Source organism: Phocoena sinus, chromosome 1 (assembly GCF_008692025.1).
Source record: "Phocoena sinus isolate mPhoSin1 chromosome 1, mPhoSin1.pri, whole genome shotgun sequence".
NCBI lineage: Eukaryota > Metazoa > Chordata > Mammalia > Artiodactyla > Phocoenidae > Phocoena > Phocoena sinus.
In genome coordinates, this window is record NC_045763.1 from 17089252 (window position 1) to 17111014 (window position 21763).

General features: G+C 47.8%; 1 protein-coding gene and 1 long non-coding RNA gene across 2 annotated transcripts; both read left to right on the top strand.

The window, feature by feature from the left end:
• The first annotated feature begins 970 nt into the window (after window positions 1-970).
• On the top strand, window positions 971-7054 carry LOC116739941 (chymotrypsin-like elastase family member 3B). Its single transcript, XM_032604882.1, has 8 exons — window positions 971-1023; window positions 2026-2111; window positions 3124-3221; window positions 3342-3476; window positions 4634-4770; window positions 5150-5292; window positions 5945-6097; window positions 6799-7054. The coding sequence occupies exons 1-8, from the start codon at window positions 984-986 to the stop codon at window positions 6814-6816; spliced, it is 810 nt and encodes a 269-aa protein (XP_032460773.1). The 5' UTR covers window positions 971-983; the 3' UTR covers window positions 6817-7054.
• A 5121-nt stretch (window positions 7055-12175) lies between these two features.
• Window positions 12176-19098, top strand: LOC116739943. Its single transcript, XR_004345744.1, has 2 exons — window positions 12176-13052; window positions 16505-19098. It is a non-coding gene; the product is annotated as an uncharacterized LOC116739943 (long non-coding RNA).
• Window positions 19099-21763: the final 2665 nt, after the last annotated feature.

Sequence of the window (21763 nt, forward strand, 5' to 3'; positions counted from 1 at the left end):
TGTGTGATTCTTCTTATACAAAGGGCCAGTAGAGGAAAACCCAATGTATTGTTTGGGAATACATATGCATGTGGAAATCGCTAATGAAAGCAAAGGAATGTCATAGGGATGATATCCACAGAGGAATTTTATAATGCTCTATTTGGTTTTTTTTGGCCGCCCCGCCTGGCTTGTGGGGACCTTAGTTCCCGGACCAGGAATCGAACCCGTGCCCTCAGCAGTGAAAGTGTGGAGTCCTAACCATTGGACCACCGGGGAATTCCCAAGCTGGGACCATTCTTTTTTTTTTTTTGCGGTACGTGGGCCTCTCGCTGTTGTGGCCTCTCCTGTTGCGGAGCAGGACGCGCAGGCTCAGCGGCCATGGCTCATGGGCCCAGCTGCTCCACAGCATGTGGGAGACCGGGGCATGAACCCGTGTCCCCTGCATTGGCAGGTGGACTCTCAACCACTGCGCCACCAGGGAAGCCCCAGGGACCATTCTTGTTCATGGCTGCATCCCCAAAAACATCCTGATAAAGTCCTCAACAAAAAATGTTTTTAATTGAGGTGGATACTAATATTAACCCTATGTTAGAGGACAGAAACCTGAAGATCAGAGAGGTTAAGCAATGTGTCCCAGGATGCAAAGCTTGGAGATGTCAGAGCCAGGATTTGAACCCAGGTGTGACCAGTCCCAGAGCCTATGTTTGTTCCTGGAAGAGGCTGTCTTGTTCTGATGTGAACTTTCCTGCCCCTTCCCCTGCTATCAGCTTGCCATTCAGTGCCACCTGTGCAGCCACACATTGCAGGGAACCCTGGATCCTGTTGTTGGCTGACTCTCCCCCATCTGCAGTGGGTGGGGGCTGTAGCCTTGGACCATGGGAGACCTGGTGTTCTACCACCTGTTCCGGGAATGGGGCCCAGTCTGACCCCCCTCACCCGTCTTCTGCCCTATATTAAAGCCTCAGGCTATGGATCTCTTTCCTACCATCTCAAAACTCACGATGCTCCGGCTGCTGAGTTTTCTCCTATTTGTGGCCCTTGGTAAGACCCCAGCCTGTGCTGCCCTGTGCCAGGAGCCCTTGAAATCTACCAACCCACCCTGAGTCTCGCAAACCCAATACCTGGTTCCATAGGAGAGGTCCCAGCTTGTATCTGGGGCATGATTGTGGAGGTTTTCAGCTTGGTGCTGGAGCAGGAGAATAGAGCGGAAGCTGTGGGTGATAGACCAGCTCAGGGGGAAGACTGGGGGACCCAAAGGTCTGTGGTGGGAGTCCTCGACGTGGGTGGTAAACAAAGTCTAGTGGGAAAGACTTTGGGGTCTGTGGTTAGACTGCTTGGGTTGGAATTTCTGTTCCTCTGCTTAACCCTCCAACTGTCCTCTCACACTCCCCCTACTGCACTCCATATCCTGTGGTCTAGCCTTTTCCTGGACTCTCTGCCATATTACATTACAGCTCAGGGCTACCTCCTCCAAGCAGCATCTCTTGACTGGCAATAATGAATGGTAACAGATAATGTTTACTGAGTGCTTACTATATGCCAGGCGGAACGCTAAGGATTTTTTCGTATATTATCTCATGTAACCCTCACAACAGTCCCCTTAAGGTCAGTACTACTATTATCCCCATTTTACAGGTAGAGAAACTGACCCTCAGAGAAGTAAAGTAGCCAATCCTAGAACCAGGGGCAGAGCTGCACTTTGAATCCAGGCAGTCTTACTCCAAAGCCACCACTCTTCACGACAATAGCTATCACTTCTCAAGGGCTCATTGGGTACCAGGCACGGTTCTAAGTGCAACTCCTTCATTCCTGCCATGAAAGGAAGCCACATGTTCATCTCTCTCCCTAGACTCCTGGGAGTCCAGAAATCCCTGCTGTAGTCCAAATGCTCCTTGTTCATATGTGGTCACTGAGGTTCAGATAGGGGAAGGAGTTGTATGGCATCTCACAGCCTGTTTGTGCCATAGCTAGGACTGGGACCCAGACCTCTTCTTTGCTTTGGGGGACCCTCTAGCTGATTGACGCTTCTACTCTACCCTCTAGCCTCGGGCTTTGGCCAGACTTCCTACAGCCTCTCCTCCCGCGTTGTCAATGGTGAGGATGCGGTCCCCTACAGCTGGCCCTGGCAGGTAAGAGCAATACCAGCTGCACTATTTCCCACCATGGGCTCTGCACCCCACGCTCTGATTGCAGGATATTCATTCTGGACCTCATTGTGCTGTTTCCAGTTTTCACCTCAGTCTCCAAAGGCCAGGAAACCCTGGGACAATCTACTTCATATGGAAGTTTTGCCCATTTAATCTGTAACCCTCACTGGGCTGTTTGCAAGTTAAAAGTAGACTCTGGGGAGAGGGCAGTGTTTGACCCAAGGGTTGGTGCATTAATGGTGGAAGTTCAGCGTGATGTTTAAGGAGTGAGATTGGGGGGACTCATTTCTAGACCCCTCAAACTATACAACAGGGCTATAAGGTCTGGAGCAATAAAGGGAAGAAGGGCTTTATAGAGGTCAGTGAAGGGAGCACAGAGGACTAGACTCATTGCACTAACACAGTAGCCACTAGCCACATGTGGCTATCTACATTTATTTATTTAATTTTTATTGGACAGTAGTCGATTTATTTGTGTTAGTTTCAGGTATACAGCAGAGTGAATCAGTTATACATATACATATGCCACTCTTTTTTTAGATTCTTTTCCCACATAGGCCTAAATTTAAATTAAGTAATATTAAAAATTCAGTTGCTCAATGCTAACCACATTTTAAATTCTCAATAACCACATGTGGCTAGTGGCTACCATACTGGACCATACTGAACATTTCCATCATCACAGAAAGTTCTACGGATGGCACTGGTCTACAACAGGGGTCAGCTAACTTGTTCTGTAAAAGACGAGAGAGTAAATACTTTAGCCTTTGTCAGCCATGTGGTTTCTGTTGCAGTGACTTAATTCTGCCACTGTAGCATGAAAGCAGCCATGGGTGGTACAGCTGTGTGGGCTAGGCACTGCACATTTCCAGAGGTGCCATTCTGTGTGAATGATTCTCTCTAGAGTTGTGCAGTGCACAACCTATGCAGCCGTGGGTAGCAGCCCTCGTTGTGGGGCCCAGACCACTCAGGCTCCTCCTTCCCTTGCCACCAGGTCTCCCTGCAGTATAAAAAGAACGGGACCTTCTACCACACTTGTGGAGGCAGCCTGATCGCCCCTGACTGGGTCATGACAGCGGGCCACTGCATCTCGTGAGTTCTCTCACTTGCCCCCTCCCTGCGTGAGACCCAGGCAGGCTGGGGCAGTGGGGGACTGTGGGAGGGGACGGGGGAGGCCAGTCAGGCCTGTACTGATGTCACCTCCGCCAGCAGGAGCTCCCTGACCTACCAGGTGGTGTTGGGCGAGTATGACCGCTCTGAGAAAGAGGGCTTCGAACAGGTGATCCCCGTCAATGCTGGGGACCTCTTCGTGCACCCACTCTGGAACTCCAAATGCGTGTCCTGTGGGTGAGTGAACTCTCAGGCCTGGGACCCAGGGGCTCCTCTGCTGGTCTATCTATGACCCAACACTGATTCTGAGAAGACTCCCAGGGACAGTAGAGCTGGGCCAGCAGCCTCAGCCCAGGTCCCACATGCTGAGGGTCAGAGCCAACAGAGCTTTTAAGGATAATCCACACCAAACGTCTCTCCCTACCGAGGGGAGAGCAGGGCCCAGGGAGGGGCAGGAACTCCCCCAAGGCCACTCGGCTGGTTGGCTTCAGAACGCAGGACTCCTCAGGCACCCCTGTCCCAAATCCAAGGGTTCCTCCATTCAGTGGGCATTCATCCAGAGCGTCCTGCGTGCCCGGCATTGTGGGCTAAAGGACGAGCACTGGACTGAGAGTCACGCTCCAGCACCAAGTCACTGTGCGGCTTGGGCAAGTCATTGCCCTTCTTTGGGCCTCAGTTTGACCACTTGTCAAGGGTGGCATTCTGGGCTTCCTGGGTCGTTATGAGGGTCAAGGAGAAAATCACTGGGTGAGAACACAAAGCAGGGCTTCTTAACCCTCTCAAGCATATGCAAAATTGTATGTCTGGGTAGCTCAGCATTTTTCTGGTGAGAGGATCAAAGAAGGGTGCAAAACCCCTGAAAGTGCAATGCAGAAGTGAGGGACCATGATGGTCAAGACCTTGACCCATCCTCAGGGGCTCCTGGGGTGAGTGGAGAGAAAATCAGACCCAGATGCAATTACTTGAGGGACAAACAGGCAGATGAAGAGAGCAGTGGTTCTCAAAGTGTGGTCGCCAGGCCAGCAGCAGCAGCGTCACCTGGGAACTCATTAGAAATGTGAACCCTTGGGGCCTCCCAGACCCACCGCATCAGAAACTCTGGAATGGGCTCCAGCAACTTGTGTTTTAACAAGCCCTCCAGTGATTCTGACACAGCTGATGCGTGAGAACCACTGGTGTCAAAGCTGAGGACAATTACCAAGGCCGAGGGTCGGCGTGGGCTGAAGAGGCCTGGAGGGCTCCCTAAAGTTGCTCAGCAGTAGGAACGCATGGGATCTGGAGGGAGAAGGGGCGTCGGGCGCATCCCGGAGGTCAAATATCCTAAGCAAAGCTGAGGGGCGGGGCTTGGTCTGGCTGGAGGACCAGGCTCCCCATGACTCTTCCCTCCTCCCCAGCAATGACATCGCCCTCATCAAGCTCTCGCACAGCGCCCAGCTGGGAAACAAGGTCCAACTCGCCAGCCTCCCTCCCGCCGGCGACATCCTGCCCAACGAGACACCCTGCTACATCAGCGGCTGGGGCCGTCTCTACAGTACGTGCTGACCCCTCCAGCCAGCCATAGGGACAGTGGGTAGGATGACAGAGCCTGGGGCGGGGCGCTGAGGGCGACATCAGGAGCACTTTTCCTCCATTCCTCCTCCAGAGGCAGCCTTCTCCCCTCACCCTCCCAAACGTGAATGCGTTCAATGGAAGATTTTTTTGTCTTCTGCGTGCCAGGTGCTGGAGATGTTCTGATGGAGAAAGCAGGCAGGACCACATAACCTGGTGGGAGGAGACTTCCCATCAGACTAGAAGAGTGGCTTTTCCTCAAACCCCCCCGTCCCACTCTGGGGCTCCCAGTCCCAACTCCCAGATCCCAGCCCTAGCCCTGCACCCCTACAGCCCCTGCTCAATGCTCTCTATCTCCACAGCCAGTGGACCGCTCCCGGACAAGCTGCAGCAGGCCCTGCTGCCCGTGGTAGACTACGAGCACTGCTCCAAGTTGGACTGGTGGGGCAGGGCCTTGAAGAAGACCATGGTGTGCGCCGGCGGGGACATCCGCTCTGGGTGCAATGTGAGTCGGCAGCTCTCGTCTGCCCGAGGTGGTGCGGGGCTACAGCCACTCCGCTGGGTGTGCAGGGCCCAGGGTACTTCTGCTATCTGCCTGGGAGGAGAGGGAGGAATCTTGACTGCTGGGCTCATTCAAGCCTCCAGGCCAGGCAGGACTTGGAGGAAGTCACTGCGGCCCAGGCACACAGCTCTGGTCTCTGGACTCTAGTCCCAGCTCACACACCAACTTGATCTGGGACAAGTTACTGTCCCTTCCTCGATCTCAGGATCCCCATCAGTACAGCAAGGGATATGGACACCATGATCTCTAAAGTCACCTTCAAATCTGGGGTCCTGAAGTTATAATTAAGCAATACTGTCACTGTACAAGTGAATACGAATGACAATATTAATAACTAACTGTGGTACTAAGAATCAGAACTACCATTTATTGGTTGCTTCCTCTCTACCAAGCACTGCGCTAAGACCATATACTTATCACCTCATTTAATTGTCACAAAATCTTGTAAGATATATATCATTCCCCATCACAAAGGAGCAAACGGAGGCTCAGAGAGGTCAAGTCATAGAAGGGTTTCTCAAAATCCCCAAAGTCTGAACCAATTCCTTAAAGCTCAGACACAGCTCAGTCCCCCACTGCTCTCCAACCATTCCAGGGTGACTCTGGAGGACCCCTCAACTGCCCGGCAGCAGATGGCTCCTTTCAGGTCCACGGTGTGACCAGCTTCGTTTCTGCCTTTGGCTGCAACACCGTCAAGAAGCCCACAGTGTTCACGCGAGTCTCGGCCTTCAATGACTGGATTGAGGAGGTAAGCAGGACAGGGCAAGCAGCGAGGGCTCCGGGTGCTGGCTCTTCTCAGAGGTGCTGGGGGGATGGGTGAGAACAGCAGATCCTGATCCTAGGAGGTCAGTAGTGGGAGTGGGGCACATGCCAGAAGGGTTTGAGGATGTTTTCTGCTACAGTGTGGCCCTAAGAATCTCAAGGGCTTCTGGGTGGAGCTTTGAACTACTGCTGAACTTCCTTTTTTCAACAAGTGTATATGAAGTGCCTCCTTTGGTCCAGGTCTTTTCTTGTCATGGAGGATAGAGTGATGTGTGGCTTGTGGGGAACAGACGATTAAATGAGCAAAATGATGAAATGTGGTGGAAGCTGTGATAGGTGAGGCTCAGGCCCCAGTGAGAATGCAAACCTCATCTGGCAATGAGTGGTCAGGGAGGATTAATACTGTCCGTGACAATAGTCTTAGCCACCATTTATGGACTCTTAAACATATGCCAGGCACTGTGATGACACCTTAGTTAACAGTTTAATTTAAAACCCCCATGAGGTAAGTACTATGATTACCCCCACTGTACAGATGAGAAAACTGAGGCTCAGAGAGCTCAAGTCACTCTCCCAGGGTCATACAGCCAATGAGTGACATGGTTGGGAGTTGAACTCAGTTCCTTATGGCGTCAGAAGTTGTGTTCCTGACTAGACTATTCTGCTTTTTCCCCTCTCTTTTTTCAGACCATTGCAAGCCACTAGAACCAAGGCCGGGGTGGCAGTGCCCATTCACTCTCTTTGTGAAAAATAAAGATCTCTCAGAAAATTCCAAATTGAGTCTTTCTTCCTTCTTTGATTCACCTCTTCCCCTCTGGCCTGTTCCTAAAATCTTAGATGTGATATGTAGAGATGAGAAGAGAACCAACCCTCTCATATGAGAATGAGGAAAAAATGAGGCCCAGAGAGAAGGGAGTTGCTGTCAAGTGACCGACCATCACAGTTTTCCTGGGACACAGGACTTTCTGTGGTTAAAACTGGGTGAGGGACTTCCCTGGTGGTCCAGTGGTTAAGACTCCGTGATTCCACCACAGGGGGCACGGGTCGGGGAACTAAGATATGTCCCGTGGTGTGGCAGAAAAAAAACAACAACAAAAAATCAACATCAAAAACAAAACCAAAAAAAACCCAAACCGGTGAGTCTTGGGAAGTTGTACAGCCATGTGCACAATCACTGGCTTTTCAATGCAGGCGTAAAAGCATGGCAGAGTCTGCAGAAATACTGTCCTTACCAGCCCCTCGGGAGGCTCCTGTTGCAATTGACAGGGCTGTGCATTTTCTGCTTCCATTGATGGGCTGGGGAAGGAGGACTGCAGTCATTCATTCATTCAACAAGCATTCATTCCTTCTTCTTGAGGAGGGCTCACAGGGGGAAGACGACGTGGATTCTGCCCTGAAATGGCTAATTATTTAGACAGAAATGAGCATATCAGAGTCATTCATTAAGCATTTACTAGGCAACTTCTTTGTTGAAAGCTCTGGGCTGAGAGAACAGAGCTAAGCAGGACAAGGTCAGGGAGCGCCCTTGCTGCAGGGCGGAGACGCACACACAGATGCACACACGACGCGGAGACCGAGGTCGGACCCCAGTGGGCTGTTGCTGAGGTCCAACAGACTGCTGCCGTGCCTCCAACTCAACATAAAAACAACCGAATTCTTTTACTCACGTTTCTCCTGAATACCATGAAAGGAAGCGTGGTCCCCACAAGGACACACGTATACAATTTTCAATACTAACGTTGTTCCATTGCTCCCTTCCTTAAAAAATTATGCTTCCAGTGTTGAAAAGTTTAAAAGATACAACCTGGAGAATAATAAACAAAACACCCAAATAGCCTCCCTCCACAATGAACAAATTTCACATTTTTGCTTCATATTTTCTAAAATAACTACAGTTCAGGTGGAGGCCCCTTTGTACTCTTCCCAGGGGTCTTCACCACCATGGGTGTGGGGTTATCCACCAAATATTACTGCTTTTCCTTTGGGGCACATAGTAGGATAGCTGTTACCTTCCCTCTTGAAGTTGAGTTTGGCCATGTGGCTTGCTCTGGCCAAGGTGAAGATTTGAGAGACAGGACGATTTCCCTTTGCCTCAGTAACTGGTGGCTCCAGGTCAGCCTGGTCCCAGAGCGAGATGTGGAACACAGCCTCTCTGCTGCCCCCTGATGGACATGCAGCACAAGCAAGAAATACAGTCTTGTTACAAGCTGCCGAGATTTGGGGTGTTTGTTACACTGGCATGGACCTAACCTATCCTGACTGATAAAAGGTGTTTGGTGTTTATCCTTTCACTCCATGCTATTATATTTTTATCGCAAATATAAATATCCATAAACAATATATTGCATTGCTTTGGTTTTTTAAAATACGTGCGTGGCTTCTTGCCATATGGATTATTCTGCAACTTGCTTCCTTCACCCAATATTTTCACCCAATGTTTTTGACGTCTATTTATGCTGATTTATCTATCTCCAGTTCATTGCTGCTAGTTTTGTAGAGTATTCAATTGCCCAAGAACACTAGTTATTTATCCTTTCCCCCTCCTGATGGACATTTAGAGCAGGGCCAATTTTTTCTGATTACAAATAGTGCTTCAGTGAACATCCTTGGACATATTTCCAGGTGCACATGTGAGAGTGGCTCTAGGGCATATTCCTAGAAGTGGAATGGCTGACTGGGAGAGTGTGCTCATTTTCGACTTTACCAATTGCCAAATTGCTCTCCAAAGTGATTGTATCAACAGTATCTCTTAAAATTCCCTTTTTTTCTTTTCCCATCCACTGGTTCCACACACTACAACTGCCACACATTTTTCTCCTAAAACCACCCCTGGAATCTCAACTCTTTCCTCCAAAACCCTCTCCTCCAGTCCTTAGCCCCACTCCAGCTCCTACAAAAGCCCAAGAACCGGTCTGCCAAGGCCAGAGTGAGGGCAAGGAAGGAACTGAGTCCAGCAGAGCAGAGACCTCTGCATCACAGGAGAGTGGAGGAGGATGGGAGAAATTCTGGAGCCAGGACATGTTAATCATTTGTATGGAGACAATGCTGAATGACATATGCAACTGTCAGGCGCTCCCAGGGCACTGCAGTATCTACTTCTTCCCAGTGGGTCAGGGAAGAGCCCTTAGACAATTTTCCAAAACAATTTTAGGACAAGGGGTAGCCAAACATGTAAAATTCCACACTGTGGCTGGGCGATGGACCCTCAAGTGTCCTCCACCCAGCTTCAGGGGAAGGCTGAGAGCTTCTATGACACCCTCCTCATGTATGGTCAACAGGGAGTTAGGACATCTTGCCTAAGAGTGCTAACAATTCAATGAATAATTCAAGTTTCTTTTTTAAAATTTCCAAGTATCGACAATTCAAATCCTTTAAAAACTATTTGGACAATAATTTAATTTTTTGAGTAATGATTAGAGTATCAACACCAACAATTTTTTGTTTTTGTTTTCTAAATCATGAAGAACAATCCACTTTTTGAAGATGCACAACGTCAGTACTTCAATTCTCTTCTAAAAGTGACAAAGGGGGCTTCCCTGGTGGCGCAGTTGTTAAGAATCCACCTGCCATTGCAGGGGACACGGGTTCGAGCCCTGGTCCGGGAAGATCCCACGTCACGGATCAACTAAGCTCATGTACCACAACTACTGAGCCCGTGTGCCACAACTACTGAAGTCCGCGCACCTAGAGCCCGTGCTCCGCAACAAGAGAAGCCACCACAGTGAGAAGCCCACGCACCACAATGCAGCCCCTGCTCGCCACAACTAGCGAAAGCCCGCGTGCAGAAACGAAGACCCAATGCAGCCAAAAATAAATAAATAAATAAAATTTTAAATATAAATAAATAAAAGTGATAAAGGATCAGCGTGGCAATGCTCTTTTTTAACCACAATGTCAACAACTTAGTTCTCATCTTAAAATCATTGAAGTGTCAATAATTCATTTTTTTCAACTCTACCTCAACTAAAAAATTTTTTTTGTTAATTCAAAAAGAAAAATAAAAACATGGTCACCTTAAAAAAATTCACTTTTTAAATCTTAAGAGTCAACAATTCTATTATATTTTCTTTTTTCAGAACATTCATACTGGTTATGTTTTAGAAACTTCCACTTTGGGAAAGACTTGTAAAAATCACCCCCGTTCCCACCTCTCTTACACAGCTGCTTCTATCAGTTTGATATGCTTCCATCCACTTTTTTTTTTCCATCTACTTCTTTTTCTTTCCATTTAGAAAATCTATCACACAGACATAGAAAACAAACTTATGGTTACCAAAGGGGAAAGGGAGGTGGGGGGAAGGATAAATTAGGAGGTTGGGATGAACATATACCCACTACTATACATAAAATAGTCAGCAAGGACCTACTGTATAGCACAGGGAACTATACTCAATATTTTGTAATAACCTATAAGGGAAAAGAATACGAAAAAGAATAGATATATACATATATACGTATAAATGAATCGCTGCGCTGTACACCTGAAATTAACACGATATTGTAAATCAACTATACCACAATTTAAAAAAATTGTTTAAAAAGAAAGAAAACTTATCAACATTTAGATTCAATGGACATGGACTGAGCAGCTACTGGTATTCTGTCTGACTTGGGCCGTACCCTCGAGATTCTAGTCTGGACGGGAAGCATGGATGGAGACTTGGTTCATTGTTCTAATGAAGGCCCAGAGTAGTATGGGGCCCAGGGAGCTGGGGTCATACTGCCATGGGAACCCTGGAGTACTCGATGGCCCTCACATCCAAGTGATTGAGGCATCAAGGGACTCCTGTGAAACATGAAGCTGTCAAACCTTCTTTTGTCAATTAACACCAAAGACAGTACTGAGAAACCTCATTCCCTAAAACCAGAGACCGTCAGAAACTTTTTGAAATCATGTCAGGGAGAACAGAACATTCCCCTCTTGTCTGGTGGGTTGGAGCCAGATTTGACACAGAGAAGCAGCCTGGATTACCAGCCCAGGTGCAGAGCTTCAGATAAGGGGTTTCTGGACACAGCAGTTCTATATTGATCTTAACTTTGTGGTGTCCAAGCAAACAAGACCATGAGTTCGCTTCTCAGCCCAAGTCAAATGTTAACCCCTCTCCACACAGTTAGGTTTGCTTTGAGCCTATCAACACTGCTTCATTTCATTTCCACCTAAATTCCACCCTGCCCCCTAACCCTATGATAACCCTGTTTCTTCCTTTGTTTGGCTCCTCTGGGTGTTGTCTCCCTGGCTGCAGCAAGTTAATAAACCAACCTAACTTTGTTAAACTATATCTATGTCCCTGCTGGTCTTTATCAGATTAGCTTTATCATAAAATCCAAGCCTTCTCTGTTCACTCACTTACCCATTTATTCATTCAGTGAACTTTTCCCCAGCCCATGCTCAATTGTATGTGTTGGAAGCATGGTGAGAGGACAGTCAAGGTCCTTGGCCTTGTGGACCCTGCTTCTAGTGGATGAGATAGAATAATGAACAGGTAATAAAAACAGGGTAACAGGCTATAAAGGAATGGGATGGGTGCCTTTAGAAGGGCAGGGCGGGGACTTCCCTGGCAGTCCAGTGGTTAGGACTCCGTGCTTCCACGGCAGGGGGCATGGGTTCAATCCCTGGTCGGGGAACTGAGATCCCACGTGTCGAGGTGTGGCCAAAAACAAAATAAAAAATAAGACGGATTAAATAAAAGACTGGATAGATATGTGATTTAAAAAAAAAGAACTGAAGGGGAGGAATGACAATTGGAAGTCCTTACTCTAGTTCAATGCCCCTCATTTTACAGATGGGGAAACCAAGGCTAAGAGGAGGTAAAGGTGGTGACTGCACTGTAGGAGTGAGTGGGAGAAGGGCCCACAGTCGCTAGGGGAGGTGGGGGTAGAGCCATGGCAAGGAGCTCTGGCTCTCCAACCACCAACTCGAGTACCTGGCCATCTAGGAGTTTACTGACCAGTGGTGGCTGTGAAGACAAATGGCACATTTTCCCTTCCCCAGGGACATTGGCTCTGGGGTGATAACCCAGCAGGAGGCACTGAGGTGCCCCTCTTAATTTCGTAGCCCATTCCATTTTGGATAGGCCAGTTGGAAGGAGAACGGACGGCCAAGTCCCTTCCCTTCAGAAATAAAAGTGAATTGGGAAGTCTGCCTTGGTTCGCATCTCTGCACCTTCTCTTACAGGCTGTGCTATTTAACCTGTGTGCCTTGACTCAAACCAGCTTAGTAAGAATTCTAAATTTCAGTTCTTAACCATGGCAACTGGAAAGTCTGGAAGAGACACACAGGGCTAAGATTCCGCCTCCTACGCACACGGGGTCTCCCCTTGGACAGACTGTCAAAGCTCCACGGGCACATGCTCACTATCTGGGGGGTGGGGGGTTCTCTTTGGGTACACGGAGACACCTAACGGACTTGCGCCCTCTGTCCATCTGGAGTGACTCCACGGGAAGCCATACAGACCACTGACAGCCAACAGCAGCCAGCCAGCCAGCCCTCTTATTTTGGTTTCTTTCCTCTGGGTGGGGCGCTGACTCAGCTGCCGGCAGTCTCCAGGAGTGTCTCGATTCCTGCTTCATCCTCTTTCCATTTTGTTGGGCAAACTGCGGCTCAGAAAGACAAAGGCCTTCCCCGCAGCGGAAAACCTCCTAGGCCGTGCCCAAAGCTCCGCACGCTCGGGAGAACTGGGGACTGAGGGAGGCCAAGAGACCAGAACGGGTTAAGATCATGAAGCTGCGGAGCACCGCCAAGGTCTAGAGAGACCTGGCGCCTCGAACCCGGTTCCCCCTCCGCTCCCAGCTGCCGGGCGGGGCGCGACTTCCGGTTCCGGCGGCGGGCTACAAAGCTTGGCGCGGGGAGGCTGGTTTTTCGTTCCCGCACCCGGCAGCGGGGTTTCGCGTCTCATCGCCAGCCGCCCCGTCTCCCCGCCCTCGGAGGGGCACCTGCGCAGGTGAACTCCCCTTCCCGACCCCGGCGCCTCCCCTCCCCCGCGCACCGTCGGGTGGGAGCGGGCGGCCCTAGGAGCAGGGAGCCCCTGCCCGCGGGGTGTGTCGGCTGCTCGGCCTGCCGTGGCCTTGGGCCCCGCTTCAGCCCCGGAGGAGTAGGACTTCCCAGCTCTGGAGCCACAGACGCGCCTTTTCCGGCCGCGCCTCGGCCCTCTGAGCCGCGCCTAGGTGGTGGGAGGAGTCGGGCTCAGATCCCTGCGGAGACGCCGGGGATTTTTGTACTGGGCTGAGTGGTCCCGCCACCTCCTAGCCTTGTGACCTTGGGCAAGTCCCCTTTCTCCGAGCCTAAGTTTGTCAGTGGAAATGACAGTGACTGTCATACTGGGTTATCGGGAGCATTGGATGAGGGAAAGCTGTTTTGCAGTATCTGGCTTGTAAAGTTCAACAAATGTAGCGGCGGAGGCTGCCGTTAATGGAGATAACCGGGGCGGTAGAGAGTCCTATCAAGAATTTAACCTGAGTGGCTAAGAGGATCACGTAGAGAATATGAAACGCTTAGCAGAGTGTCAGGTAGGAAATACGGGTTCCGTAAACTGGAGTTATTAACTGGTGAGGGTAAGCATTCTGTCTGGCAGGGGGGCTTCTAAAACGGATAGGATTTAGAAGCTGGGTAAATCGTGGAGCTGGTCCATCTTTCAGAGCCAACCTTGAAAACTGGCCTACTGACAATTGAGACTGTTCCTAAAAGTCGAGCTTGTAAAAACTTCTGGTGCTAGGAACTAGACGAATTAGTAAAAGGGTGTTTTTCTAAGTGGATTAGGGGTTTTCACGCAGAAAGAGTTTGAGCAGGAGGGGAAAGCCTGAAAAGTTTCTTCCTCTTGAGTTGTCGCGAAAGTAATATAGGTGTAGTTAAAAAGAAAACAATACAGAAAGATATAAGAAAAATGTTTCCCTCTCGCTGTTGCTGCTCCTCAGAAGTAAAAGGAATTTCTTTGATAACTTTCCAGGTACTGTTTGGGGATATATCAGGTCATATATGCTTATGCTAATTTTTAATTTCCCCAGATGGGATCATACTACATATACTGATCTGCACCTTGGTCACGGGGTGCTGTGTTACGGACAGCTTTACATATCAGCTCTCATGGGCCTCCTTCATTCCTGCATAGTATTCCACTGAGTGGGTGACAGTACTTTATTGAATCATCTCCCTGTTGATGGCTTAAGTTGTTCCCAAGATTTTGCTTTCCTACAGTGTTTCATCCAACCTTCCCTTGACTAAATATTTCCTTTTAATTGAAGGCACCCCTGAGATTTGGAGATATTCTGCTTTTGTCCTTCTTATCACCTGGACTAGTTAACAACTTACTTTTGGGGATGAGCACACCCTGTTGATTGAATAAAAATGCAGATAGCGTGAGAAGAAGTGGTGTACTCCAAGAATATCTCCGTGATGGGGTCTAGAATCAATTCAAGGCTCCTAGAAAATGGGTCAGTGAATGTTTAGAGAACAGGTGATTAGGAGCAGAGAACCATTTAATTCACATCAGCTGGTCAGTGTTGTGATTGTTGGCTTCTGTCAGTTGTTGCGCAGGAAACGGATTTGAGAATCTTTGACGCAGGAGAGATTTTAAACATCAACAATTCTGCAATATAGAGTAGGAAAGGACTAATCCTTGGGGGAGGTGGTGTTAATTTAAAAAAGATGATCCTTGTAAAGTGGCTTCATCACAGGGATTATGATCTATGATTGGACATTCCTTGTGTGAAAATTAATATAGTCATTTCTATACTGTCATCTGAAGTCTCTCTTTTTTTTTTTTTCTTTTAAATAAATTAACATAGGATGTGGTTTTCCTGTAAATAATCCCTCTTTGGACTGGGGCTCTAGCCCAAATGAAGCAAAACCTTTTCTCCCAACATTTCACAGGTATTTGATTTGCCCACCTGACCCCCATCCTCCTTCCTCCCACTACAGCTGGTTTGCTAATCCTGGAGCTGTCAAGCAACCGATGAGTCAGAAATGTATGCTGCTAGGCTTCTGACCAGTTGAATTTCCCATACACGGTGGGAGCTTAGGATCTTGATCTTAACATAAAGGCTTTTTTCCTTTTTTTTTTTTAAATTGCCTTAGACTCCACCCTGATGGTAGCTCCTAAAGTACCTTTTAAAAAAACACTTCTTGGGCTTCCCTGGTGGCGCAGTGGTTGAGAGTCCGCCTGCCGATGCAGGGGACACGGGTTCGTGCCCCGGTCCGGGAGGATCCCACGTGCCGCGGAGCGGCTGGGCCCGGGAGCCTTGGCCGCTGAGCCTGCGCGTCCGGAGCCTATGCCCCGCAACGGGAGAGGCTACAACAGTGAGAGGCCCGCGTACCGCAAAAAAAAAAAAAAAAAACACTTCTTTATTTATTTGGTTGCATCGGGTCTTAGTTGCAGCAGGCGGGCTCCTTAGTTGTGGGTCGCTGGCTCCTTAGTTGCAGCATGTGAACTCTTAGTTGGGGCATGCATGCGGGATATAGTTCCTGGACCAGGGATTGAACCTGGGCCCCCTGCCTTGGGAGCGTGGAATCTTAACCACTGCACCACCAGGGAAGTCCCCTAAAGTATTTTAAACACTTGCTACTCTTTCATTCTCATGAAAGAGAGGGAGGGACATGGAAAAGACAGTAGAGTTTGATGTAAATGAACAGACCTTTTTCTCCTCTATTTTAGCACTTCTTCATAATTTGCTTTTGGACATAGCAAATGCTCCATAAAAGTGGCTGGAGGAAGCAAACACACATGATTTTACAGATTTCCCCTACAAATCATATGCGTATATGTTTGTATTGGGGGAAAAAAAATGGATGAAAGATTTTCCAGCTAGCAAGGCCAGCATTCTTCATTCTTTCTTCTTTGAGAATCTACATCTTAGATTTTGGCAAACTATTGATACATTTTCTCAATTGTGCCAGTTGATCCAGCAAGAGGAAACAAAAACAGAATTTCTAGTAGCTTTTTTTTTTAACAGTTTATTATTATTTTTTTGTGTGTGGCTGCCTCGGGTCCTGGTTGTAGCACATGGGATCTTTGTTGAGGAATGCGGGCTTCTCTAGTCGTGGCATGTGGGTTTTCTCTCTCTAGTTGTGGTGCGCGGGCTCCAGGATGCATGGGCTCTGCAGTTGTGGCGTGCAGGTTCCAGAGCATGTGGGCTCTGTAGTTGTGGTGTGCGTGGGCTTAGTTGTCCCTCAGCATGAGGGATCTTAGTTTCCTGACCAGGGATCGAACCCGTGTCCCCTGAATTGGAAGGCGTATTCTTTACCACTGGACCACCAGGGAAGTCCCTCTAGTAGCTTTATTAAGAAACCCCGTTAAGTTTGAAAAGTTGATGGAACCTAGGTCTGGACCAGATCCATGTGATCAAAGAGGTTTTAACATCCTTTGTGTTTGCTGACCCTGACTTTTCTCTTTGTGCCTAGGAGTCTGAGAAATCCTTTTCCAGAGTTCTAGAATGGAGACTGAAGGGTACCCAGAGATACAAAGAAATAGAGAAATCCAGAATGATGAAGTAAGGTCATCACCAAATGAGAGGATGGCTGAGGAGCCAGAAGTTGTCCTGATAGCACTTCCCCAGGTCCAGGTTCCACCAGAGAGCCTCGATGAAGACTCTGAAGAAGACCTTGAGACTGTGCCCCGAGGGAGTCCTCTCAACCCTGCAGCCTCCAGGCAGAGGTTCCGGCAGTTCTGCTATGAGGATGCAGCTGGCCCCAGGGATGTCCTCAGACATCTCCAGGAGCTTGCTGGACAGTGGCTGAGACCTGATATTTACACAAAGGAGCAGATTGTGGAAATACTGGTGCAGGAGCAATTCCAGGCCGTCCTCCCTGAGGATCTCAGAGCTCGGGCACAGAGACGTCAGCCTGGGGTCAGAGTCACTGGCTAAATCCTACTGCTTGCTTCTTGCCCAGCCTACATGTGAGAAGTAACCAAAGGCTCTCTTTGTTACAAGATCCAACTGCAGTCATGGGAAATCTGAACTTCGGTTTTCTTTGAGCTTGCATTTGACTAGCTGTAATAAGAATTAACCAAAACCTTTTTTTGGCTGAAGCAGCTCTATTTCCTGGGACTGTGAACTCCAGAATGAGTTTCCCTGCCCTCTTGTAAGGACAGTCAGCCCGCTGCTTGTTTTTGCTCTGCTGAATGCCTCCTTTTTTGCACTTTGTGACATGCTTTAATATATTAAAGCATGTTTTATGTATGCAAAGAGGTGATGGCTTCAACTTTAATATTCTTGATTCTTGTTGTGGTGGCATGAATGGAAGCTTCTGTAACCCCACCAGTAACTCATTTGGGATGTCCTTGAAATATTAAAGCTCTGTTTTTAGTAAAAATGTCCTTTGATGATTTACCAGTTTAGCTCTTAGTAGTCAGCATTTGAGAAAGGTGAGATAATTATCAGGAGTAGATGTGAGCTCAAGATAAGAATTGTGTGGCATTCGCTGAGCTGGGAAATAGGAACAGGCCTGGCCTTTGTTTTCAATGTCAGAATTTAAATTGGACAAAACTGAGAGGGGTAAAACAGGGTCATAAGAGGTAACTCTCAGGCAGGGCTGTTTGATTTGCTCTTTCTCCATTTTCATCACCTTTGTTCTACAGCTCGTCTTCCTGTAAGAGGACTCACTCAACCATCTGACAATTCTGCTCTTCCCGAAACAGAGGCCATCCTGGCTTTGTGTGTGTGGAGGCCTGTACTTTGGTTGACAGCTGAGACAGAACAGTATCTCTGGTTGTGACAGGCAGAGAGGGAACAGCAGCTGCTTCCCCAGCATGACCCAGTCTTGAGGAACCTTTCTGTCTCTGCGGCCTGGCTTTGGGATTTGTAGATCCGTTCCTGTAACACACTTGGTACCAATTCGGAAACTAATCTTTTGGGATAGGGGCTGCTTAACTCCATGCTGGAACTCATGTTGATTCTGCTGATGTTTGTTTAGTACTTCATGTGCCTTTGGGACTCTTCTAGATGCTAGCATATAAATACTATAAAACCAAGTTTGAAGGAAATGTATAGTTTTTGAGGAGAGGAAGAAGCTATACAAATATATCATTAGACATGCTAGAGTAAAGCTAGTTTTCCTTTTGGCATCTGGTTTTGAGAGAGCACTAAAAAACATGATGACCTAGAGGGGTGGGATAGGGAGGATGGGAGAGAGGCTCCAGAGGGAGAGGATATGGGGATGTGTGTGTACGCATATGGCTGATTCGCTTTGTTGTACAACAGAAACTAACACAGTATTGTGAAGCAGTTATACTCCAATAAAAATCTATTGAAAAAAAATGTTAAAAGCAAAGAGGAAATAGCTAAGGGAAGTGGCGTTTTAATTGAACTTTAGGAGTAGGAGATCACTGGACAGAAGGTGCACCTTTTGCAAAGTAAAATTTAACATTGGCAAAGGAGGAACTCTAACTGTTGTATCTTCAGTACTTCAGTTTGTTCCAAACATTCTGAAGGTATTTCCTTTAGTCTGCAGGCATTAGGAACTCCTGGTGTTAAGGAATTTCCTGACCTGCTCCAGTTTCTCAGCTGCTTTGATGGCCTAGAATTTAGCATGCAAGTAAAGGACCAGAGTTTACAGGTGGACCAAAAAGTTTTCACTTTGCGGGTTTTATTACAAAACAGCTGAGGTTTCCTGGATTGAGTGCACTTAGCACTGGTTTTTCTCAACCTTGGCACTTTGGGGCCAGATAATTCCCTTTTGTGGGGACTTGTCCTATGGATTATAGGACCTTCAGCAGCATCTCTATCCTCTGCTCACTAGTTAAAAGTAACACCCCCGAGATGTGACAACCAAAATGTCTTCAAACATTGCCAAATGTTCCTTGGGGGCAAGTTTGCCCCTGGTTGAAAACCACTGGTTTTAAGGAGGAGAGTTCATCCAGACATGCCACAGATTACCCTCAGGTCCACGGTCTCTTAAGGTTAATGTTGAATTGAGAAAGCTATTGGAAAAGTTGTATGAATTGGGCTTTATGGTTCCTTTTTTCTTTTTTAATTAAAAAATTCTTATTCAATGTCTAAAGGTTATTTTATACTTACAGTTATTACAAAATATTGGCTATATTCCCCCTGTTGTACAGTATGTTTCCTCTATGTGTTTGGGTAATGCCACTTACTCTGGCAAATCTTCAGAAGCGTTTTGGTAGGAAAATTAATACTATGCCTCCAACTTTGAGAATGTTTTATTGGGATGGTTGACTGTGTGCCAGGATCTAGACTAGATGCATTCTTTTTTTTTTTTTTTTTTTTTTTTTTTTAGATGCATTCTTGATTCATTTAATCCTAACTCGTGTGAGGTTACCTATTCAGGTAAATACACCTGCTTTACTGATGAGAAAACTGAGAACCGGCAGTTAAGTATCTTGGCTCATAAGTGGTAGAGCTAGAATCTGAGCCTTGGATTTCTGTCCCCTTAGCCTTGGGCTTTTTCCGTCATGTCTGCAATCTCCTGTGTGCAAGATGTTTCTTTGGCTTTTCTCATCTTTATGTTACCATTGAAAATAACATTTCTTAGATTCATTTCACACAAAAAGTATGAAAAAACCAAAAGGGGTCCAAATGGTAACTCCTGTTGATATTTATTTTTTTTGCGGTACACGGGCCTCTCACTGTTGTGGCCTCTCCCATTGCGGAGCACAGGCTCCGGACGCGCAGGCCCAGCGGCCGTGGCTCATGGGCCGAGCCGCCCTGCGGCATGTGGGATCTTCCCGGACCGGGGCACGAACTCGTGTCGCCTGCATTGGCAGGCGGACCCTCAACCACTGCGCCACCAGGGAAGCCCTCCTGTTGACATTTTTTAAGGTTATAAAATACATTTGCATGTGTATAGAAAAGTCCAATAGTATAGAAGGGTATAAATGGAAAATTTAAAGGCTCTCTTCCCATTAAGTTTCTTATGCATCCTTCCAGAAAATATAAATTATGTAAGCAGATATACATGCATGTGCATACAAACATATATATCCCCTCCCCACTTTTTTTTTTGGCCATGCCGTGTAGCATGTGGGGTCTTAGCTCCCCAACCAGGGATCAGACCCATGCCCCCTGCAGTGGAAGTCCAGAGTCTTAACCACTGGACCGACATCCCCGTATATCCCTTTTTATTTACACAAAATATGTTATGCATGTTTAGTATGTATATTTTTCATGTCCAGTAACCCTTAGCTGTCTTTTGCTGTCAACATACAGAGGTTTACTGCCTGCCAATGCAGGGACACGGGTTTGATCCCTGGTCCAGGAAGATCCCACGTGCCTCAGAGCAACTCAACCCGTGCGCCACAACGACTGAGCCTGCAGCTACTGAGCCCGCGTACCTACAGCTGGTGCTCCGCAACAAGAGAAGCCACCGCAATGAGAAGCCCGCACTCACTGCAACCAGAGAAAGCCTGTGCGCAGTAACGAAGACCCACCGCAGCCAAAAATAAAATACTAAAAAAAAAAAAAAAAAAGCAAGGTAGAGGATTCAGGTATGGAGTCAAATCTCCAAAGCATAAGTGAGGTTTAGAGAGGTAAGTTACAGAACCAGAACCTCAAACCAGAACTGGCACAATGCCCAGTGCTGTCTCCCAGCAACCCTGTGGTACCAACGCTTTCTCATGGAAGTGAACTTACAGATGCAAATCCTCACCCCAAACCAACCCAGTAAGAGGAGAAGCTTGAGTTCATCTCCATTTCGTCTGGCTCTAGTCCCAGGCCCTTGCCATGAGGTCACACTGCCTGGATACTAAAGAGTAAACCAACTTTAAGTGTTTCAGGAGCCCTGTGGGGGTTTGGAGTACAGTCATTCCCTCTCTCTGTCGCCGCTACCCGAGATGATTCCTGGTCTTCTCCACCCAGTCGACTCGTTATCACCAATACCAGTCATTGTCATTTCTGAGTCAATGTAGACCCCAATTCTAAAGAACCCTAAACACTTAAAATTCTGTGAGTGACAGGGCAAGAGGAGGACAATGTAGAGGAGCTAGCGGGGAAGCATTTCTAAAATGTCTCGTGTGTTTAATTTTCCCTTTGTGATTATATTGACTCCAGTTCCACAAGAGAATAATTGCATCTAGTTATTGAAACATGCTCCTGCCAGATGGCTACTGGTGAAAACCAGTGTTCTGACCACAAGGTAATATGAGATTCCTAGCAGCTGGCTAGAGCCATGGAAAAATATGTCATGTGTTGGGCAGCTACTCCCTGAGCGGTGAGTGGGTGCCAGGCCCTGGCTGCTGGAAAGGAAGCCAACTCTGGCGGGTGTGGGGGCCACGAGGAGTGCACGAAAACGGTGGTGGCTGCTGGAGAATTCAAGTGTAACTGGCCTTCGTAGGAGCACCACGTGTGGTCAGTTTCCACAGGCAGCTCAGTACAATGCCCTTGACAATGAGTTGACTATTTTGCTAAGCGTTTTCCACCCACCACCATGCATTTATTGGCCATTTTCCCTTGGCCCAAAATGCCCCATCTCTACGCCTCCCCTGATCTTTGCCAGCCGACTCCTATTCATTCTTTGTGACGCAGATAGCCATGGTCACCTTCGTGAAGCTGCCTTTGATTTCTGCCTTGAATCAGCATTTGAATCCCTCTTGTGAGCTCCTATAACACCTTCCCTTTAGTTCGAAGTCCCTGTTCATTCAGCGAATACGCATTGTGTACCCAACGTGCCATGCCCTGTTCTAAGTCTCACACTGTAATGCGGTGC

Coding starts and splice junctions, on each gene's coding strand:
- LOC116739941 (XM_032604882.1), top strand. CDS start 984: ATGCTCCGGCTGCTGAGTTTTCTCCTATTTGTGGCCCTTG. Junction 3,477..4,633: donor TCCAAATGCGTGTCCTGTGG/GTGAGTGAACTC, acceptor CCTCCTCCCCAG/CAATGACATCGCCCTCATCA. Junction 4,771..5,149: donor CGGCTGGGGCCGTCTCTACA/GTACGTGCTGAC, acceptor CTATCTCCACAG/CCAGTGGACCGCTCCCGGAC.